This window comes from Penaeus chinensis, chromosome 2 (genome assembly GCF_019202785.1).
Source record: "Penaeus chinensis breed Huanghai No. 1 chromosome 2, ASM1920278v2, whole genome shotgun sequence".
Taxonomy (NCBI): Eukaryota; Metazoa; Arthropoda; class Malacostraca; order Decapoda; family Penaeidae; genus Penaeus; species Penaeus chinensis.
The window spans coordinates 42115572-42123043 of NC_061820.1; the positions used below are offsets into that span (position 1 = coordinate 42115572).

The 7472-nt window shown below is 33.5% G+C and overlaps 1 protein-coding gene across 1 annotated transcript in view; it reads right to left on the reverse strand.

Moving 5' to 3' along the window:
• Nucleotides 1-871: 871 nt before the first annotated feature.
• Nucleotides 872-7472, reverse strand: part of LOC125031474 (target of EGR1 protein 1-like) — an 8166-nt gene continuing 1565 nt past the window's right edge. Inside the window, exons 3-6 of the mRNA XM_047622279.1 lie at nt 6222-6400; nt 5795-6048; nt 4029-4197; nt 872-2118 (exon numbers count right to left, since the gene is read on the reverse strand). Of these exons, the coding sequence (XP_047478235.1) occupies nt 1525-2118; nt 4029-4197; nt 5795-6048; nt 6222-6400 (1196 nt within the window). The 3' untranslated portion in view covers nt 872-1524. The remainder of the gene's footprint in view (nt 2119-4028; nt 4198-5794; nt 6049-6221; nt 6401-7472) is intronic.

Here is a 7472-nt window from a genome sequence, read left to right on the forward strand (position 1 = left end):
TGTTTTTGAAATCTTTAGGAATATCAACATTCATTTACATTATCAGTTATTTATTTTAATAAAAAAAGGGATATCATGCATATTGGTCCAATAATTTGGAATATTTTATTTAATTTTCTCTTCTAGGGAGTACATACTAGAAGTTATGAGTGCAGTAAGTACTAATTTCTCTAAGTTGGACTGCACTAAATTCTTGGTAAAAGTAAATACATTTTCTTGGATCTTATCTGACATTTATACTGAAGCTATAGTACTAAGTGCCAACTTGAAATAGAGCTTTATGTACAGGAAATTCCCTTTTCTTCTTCTTTTTTTAAACATTAGTTTTTTTAGTTTTATAAATTTCTGATTTTATTACTTTAACATTTATTACACTGATGACCTTATTGACACCACATATTTATGCCACACTATTCTAACCGTGGAAGCAACGTGTGACCCTTCCACTCTGCTCACGTTTCCATCCAAGACAGACATGACGAGTTTCCTCTATTGCCAACTATGGTGATGGAGTTTTAGGTCATCTGCCAGTCTTTCTGCTTAACCCAATGCTGCCAGGGAAAATGAACAAAAATTGGGGAAAATGCTTTGCCTATTTTCTATATTTTTTGGGAAATGTCTGCACATAGATGGCTCTGCTAGTGTTTAGCCCCAAAGGAGTCAATTAGTAGACCTTGTGACCTTACCTTATTTAAATTGGAGGGAAAAATGTATTTTTTACTAGTGCTATGAATATCGATGGTGTTATTTTTATTATAAACATTATAATTATTACAATGTTTTTTTAACATTAGTAACAGCAAAATAAGATAACATAAAATATTTCGTAAATCAAAGAAAAGGGTGAATGGGCGAGACCGGCAGTACTCATAACTGGCTCATTGGTGACTTAATACAAGTGTAGCCATCTATGTGTAAAAACAATCAAACAAGTACTCACAGTGGGCATAGCACGTACCTACACGTCATACCCGTCGGCAAGGGGTTAAATGAAATCGACGTCTGAGTGATATACAATACTATGCTATGCTCTGTAGTGCTTGCCCCATTGCTCTTTCAATCTTCACTCACTGGCAACCTTTAAACATTTAAATATTTTTTCACAGCAACATCAGTAGCAACATTTATTATATCTCAACAGACATTCCACTTTCCTGTGTTCAGTGTTCTAAGCAAAATTTTCATGAAAATTAAAATTTTCTCAACAGACATTTAACATAATATACGGCATATGTATCACACATTGATATAAAAGCTTATCTCGGTGATCTGATAAATTGCATGCTAAATTCTCAAGGTAAAAGTAAACTAATTCTGACTTCCAGTAATCAGAAGCATATTCACCCCACTTAAAGTAAATAGTCTGGTAATATGTATCAATCCTTCTCATAACTTTCTTCTACAAAATAGTAGAATATATGTTTTTTCTTCAGCATGCATTTTTTTCACCTTCCACTCTTATATTAATAATAGAAACTGAAAATAAGTACAATGATATACTACACATGTAACTTCACTATAACTTCATCTCGTACAGTCTTTTCTGATCTTTGCTATTTTTGACATGTGATTTGTAGACATGTTTGCATATGCACTAGTTCTTATCAGAAATGGGATGTTTTTTCCAACCAAATACATCTTATTATATTCCTCACTAAGACCTAAACTGTCAGCTGTGTAACTGATATTTTTAGTGCTTAACACTCCCTTCTCTGCTATATATGATGCAAATATGAATCCAGTCATGAAGGCATCGTAGCCAGCTTTATGACTTCCTGCATTTTTGCTATCTTGATTATTTATTCCACTGGATTTGGAGTCACTGTTATGTTCCTGGCATGATTCATTTCCATTCCTCATATTTCCTGATTTGACACTGGAGATTTTATTTTTCTTCCTTTCTGGTTCGAGGCCTTCATCTGTTCTTTTGTTGTTCTCCATTTCTTCTTTCCTTGCAGCCTGCTGTATGATGTGCACCAATGACCCTGTCTTTGGCCCACTGTATTTTCTGCCAGTTGAACTACTCTTCTTTGCTGCCTTAGGTTGAAGTTGTTTGACTATTTTATTTATATTGTGACTGTTTCCACATTCACTACCTTTTGAGCACCATCCATGATACTGAAAAAAAATAAATAAAATTAACTGTATTAAAGTGTATAATACCTATATACTTTTATCTTTAATATGCAAATCAGCCATGATAACTTGCTAGTCTTATAGTATTCATTTGTTGGGAGTGGCATACTTAATGTTCTTGGTTGGATGTAAAGTCCAATGCGAGTAAATACGTTTACATAGTAGTAGTCAATGATTCAGTAAAACATGCTAGTGCACAGTTTATAGACACTCATTAGTGTCAACTAATTTTAAAAACTGTTTTTTACTGTTTTGTAGTTGTAAGTGCTACAGCATACCTGTGTGTCAGTTAATCTAATGCCACTCGCAAAGGCATGTACCATACATGCTATTCCCACTGTCAGTATAGTGTATTAATTGTCCTTACATTAGATGGCTCCACAAATGATTAGTCACCAAGGAGTCATTTACTAGTATTACTTATATCACCTTTATAACTTTTTTCTTGATTTTCAGAACTATTCCTTTTAATTTTATATTGCTATTAGTAATGTAAATAGCATTATAATAATTGTAATGTCTATAATAATAATAATAATAAAATAATAAAAAAGTATCAATATTGATTAATATAAAAAAACAAACAAATGAAAACTCAAAGAAAGGGGAAATACAAGCAGACTCCTTGGGGGCTGAGCATTTGTGGAGCCATCTATGTGTAGCAACATTTTACAAAACAAAACTACAGCGAACATACATTTATCTAGTAGCATTGCGTTAAGTTTACAAAGGTTGATCACCATGGTATTAGTGAAGTTTATATGTTCTTTAGATTATTGCATGAATTCAAACAATGAAAACAAAAATACAGTGATTGATTAATGTGAAGGGACAAGCAGAAAAGCATTGAAAATGTTTATGTTATACTAGACCACTTTCCTTTGGTGTTTTTAATTGAAGGGGGATCAAATGTTACTAAAATGTTACCTAAGTAGTCCATGTAAACAAGCAAGTTCTTTTTAAAATGATTCTTGTAGTACAGGCTAAATCTCGATTTTTTTTTTTGTGAACTGTCTCTGCACATAGATGGCTCTTCTAGTGCTTAGCCACAAAGGAGTCAATTAGTAGACATTGTGACCTTACCTGATCTCCCCTTTCCTTGAACTGGCAGGAAAAACGTATTTTTGACTAATGCTATGAAAATCGATGGTGTTATTTTTATTATAGACATAATGATTACTATAATGCTATAAACATTCGTAACAGCAAAATAAGATAACAAAAAATATTTTCGTAAATTAACAAAAAGGGTAAACGGGCGAGACAGGCAGTGCTCGTAATTGGTTCACTGGTGACTTTGGACAAGTGTAGCCATCTATGTGTAAAAACAATTAATAAAGTAAACTAACAGTAGGCATGGCATCTGTGTACATGCCATGCCCCTCGGCACTGGGTTAACCATGTGCCAATGTGTAACTGCTCCTAGTTTCCTGGAGTAAATTTTTAGCCTGGCCTCAATGGGTTAACAACTGATTTCCTATGATGGATACAGCTATATTTCATTGGATTACTAATAGTTTATCCCCAAATATGCTTCCATTTCAGACTTCTTTGGTTGGAAAATCTTTTATTTGCTGAACTAGTGTGTTTGAAACTGTATAATCAAGAACATTTTTCTAAGCTAAAAAAAATAACCCATCACTTTTTTTAGGCCTAGAAAAGAACAAATGCAAAGGGAAAAAAATAAAAAGTGGAAAAAAATGATTAACAGAAACTTTAAAGATTATACACTGGATGGGGTACTGGTGTCCCCAGTGGAATTTATAACTATAATGCAAAACCCAAAATTATTTATTCATTCAATGAAGTCTAAGTAATTTTATGAAAACATATCCCCTACTTTGATAAATTCAGTTACTAACAGAAAATTCTACCCTGTTGGATATACTTACGGCAAACGTATCACAAACTTCTAGGCCATCGTCATCATTCTTGACATCATATGAATGGATCTGTAAGTATGGGTACCAGTCTATGTTGGCCAGGTTGCTTGGGTAAGGGGGGAAAGTTACCCTAACGTGCCACTTCTCTGAAACTTCTCTGTGAGCATTCTTCAACTGCCTGTAAGAATGGGTAAAGTTACTTTGAGCATTGAGTGAAAATAAATGTTCTTTAGAGAGGGTCCCAGTTAATATACAGATTCTTAATTAATGCTGAAAATTTCCATACTATTCTAGCCAATATAAAATATGAAACATTTGAGATCTAAGTTTAAAAATAATATACAATGCAATCTACAGAATATGTGACTAACAAAATACTGGATGCAACAGTCTTGACAAAAACAAAAATATGATCACGTTAATATATATAAGAAACAATGGTAATAAGCTAATACTTAAACCAGTGAATTTATTAATATGAAGTTACACCCAAGCAAGTAAAACAAGATATGAATGACAGAGAGAAATAAACAAGTCAGCTATATCAACTTAACACTATTGTATAAATTTACAACAAATATAAACTGAGCCATTAATGAAGACTACTTTTAGTCTTTAACATGGTATAGTCTTTTTCATCATCTTCCATGTTGCTTGCAGAATATTATCAACCCTCTTTTACAAAGCTGTAGTACTTTGGTTTGTGTAAAAGTTAGATATTGTCAGAGATTAATGGAGACTGACAAATGCTCCTGCTATGCACACTAATTAGAGTGTTCTGAAAAGATGAAACTGATAGTAAACATAAGCCTAAATATTTGCAACACTGTGATGACAGCCATGGAAAGGCCACAGATATTTCAATTTGACAATACATTTAAAGCTCATTATGTATTTGTTGCACATCTACATATCAAATCATGATTGTGCATCATCCAGTGACATTAATTAAAGGGAACACAAGATTATCAATGGACCTCAGTTTATTTTTGACATTTCAGTTTATCTCTCCAACACGCAGTAACCTCATACATTTTTTATTCATTATACAGTCCGTAAAAGAAGAGAAAAGTTGGTTTCTCAAATGTATACAAGTAAGCAGATCACTCCTTATCCTCATTGCCTGCTGTAACATCCCTTTCATATGATGAAAAATTGACAAGTGGCCAATTAAACCCACTGCACATCCTTTTAGCTCATGCTGACATAAAATGATGCAATATTTGCTTATCCAGTCATCCACACAGAAAATGATGATATAAATTTACATGGGTTCCATCAATTCAGAAGGAACAATTCACAATTCACATACACATAACCCTCTCAGTATCATAATCTTAGATGACTAAATGAGCTTACACTTGGTCTCTAATTATATGCTGAGTTTATTTATGTATCTTGTAAGTATATGATTAGGAATTTTTGGCATCTGAGCTTAAGTCCAATCCTACTACAGCTTCGGCAACCTGGACCAAGAATGATTGTGTGTTAACTGTCAGAGTGAGCCTGTTCTATTCAAGTCGGGAACAAAATGCAGTGTGAGTAGAAAGAAGTGATGTAATGTGATTAAGCAGGTGTGTCTAGTAAAGGACAACTGGATGACTTCTACGCTTCTGTGTAAACAATATTAATAAAAGGAAACCACAATGAACAATGCACATACACATGCACTCTTGACATCAATGGGATAAGTTGAGACACATTAGGATTATACGGGGGCAATTTACACAATACTTTTAATCTTTGCAATTCCTAAGACAAATATTTGCACTTACATTTTTGTGTACAGATACTCCAGATATGTTGCAGGTACAGACTGATGGAACTCTGCTATATACTTTGTATCATATACTCCATATGGGAACATATCTGACAGATCTGCTGCAAAGGTTTCAGACTTTTTGGGAAGTTCTGCATAAAAGGCTTGATAAAGATATACCAAGTCTAAAAGGCCATTGTGAACCACAACAGGTTTTCTGTGCTCTAGAATGTTTGACAATACATGACGAATATTTGGATTCTCCTCTTTCTGAAAGAAAAAAAAAATGCTTTAAGACTTCTGATTAATTTGATTACAGCTAATCACTTATCTTGTAATAAACATGCTCAAATTATGGCCATACTAAAAACTGTATTCAACATTTTTATTTTATCATATTTACTAAGGGTAAACATATATTGGAACTATGCACTCCAAAATACCTCTTTATCACATCCTTTGTAATACTGCAGTCCTTTGGCATATAACTTGTTGAAGTCAAAGCCATGCCTTTCAAGGAATTTGAATGAGTTACATTCTACGGTGAAGTCATCAGAACATAATGTGATGAAGTTAAAAGTCTGCACTAGATAATCATGGCTAAGGACTTGTCCACATCCACCTGTAAATAAAATGGAAATATTAACCCAAAGCCAATAGGGATGGCATGTAAGTACATGCCATGCCCACTGTGAGTTCACATTATTAATTGTTTTTACACATAGATGGCTACACTTGTACTAAGTCACCAATGAGCCAATTACAAGTACTACCTGTCTCGCCTGTTTACCCTTTTCCTTGATTTTCAAAAATATTTTAAGTTATCTTATATTGCTGTTATTAATGTCAATAACATTATAGTAATTATAATGTCTATAATAAAAATAACACCATCAATATCCATAGCATTAGAAAAAAAAAATTGTCTTGCAAATTCAAGGAAAGATGAAATCAGGTAAGGTCACAAACTCTATTAATTGACTCCTTTGTGGCTAAGCACTTGCAGAGCCATCCATGTGCAGAGATATTTCACAAAAAATTCTAAAATGTGCTCAGCATCTGCCTGGCGACATTGAATTAAGGAGCTCCAAGTGATTTGTTTAGCCTGAAAGGGGAAAAATATGAATTTGAAAACCATGCCCATGATGCAGATATTTATTGAAAAAATAATTATACAAAATATCAGAAAAAAAATTATGTTCTTTATGAACTAGTAGCAGAAAGACTTTATACATCTTTCATACATTTTTTTTCTTTTCTTTTTTATGAACCCAGTGTCACTCATATACCACAGTTAGTATAGCTGGCTGGCAGAAGTTTACTTAAGTATTCAATGTATTCTTACTTTTATTAATGAGAGACATAGGGATGGGCAAACAACCAAGTGTAATAAAAATGCCAAACTAACCAATCTAGTTTGAACAGTAACAATGTACATTAACATGCCTGTTTCTCAGCACAACCAGCTGAGTGAAAATGCTGTGAAGGATGAGTTAACACACTCATGAAGAGAGTTCCCATTGCTATACTAAACCACAGGTTGGGATGCATGTGAACTCAGCTATTCAAGGGAAAAATTAGAAACAAGAAATTACAGTATCCCACTCTGCTGATGGCTGCAACATAATCAATGAGGCTAGTTAGACTACAAAGAGGCATCAGGCCTACATTTGAGGGGAGTTTTCTTCCAAAAT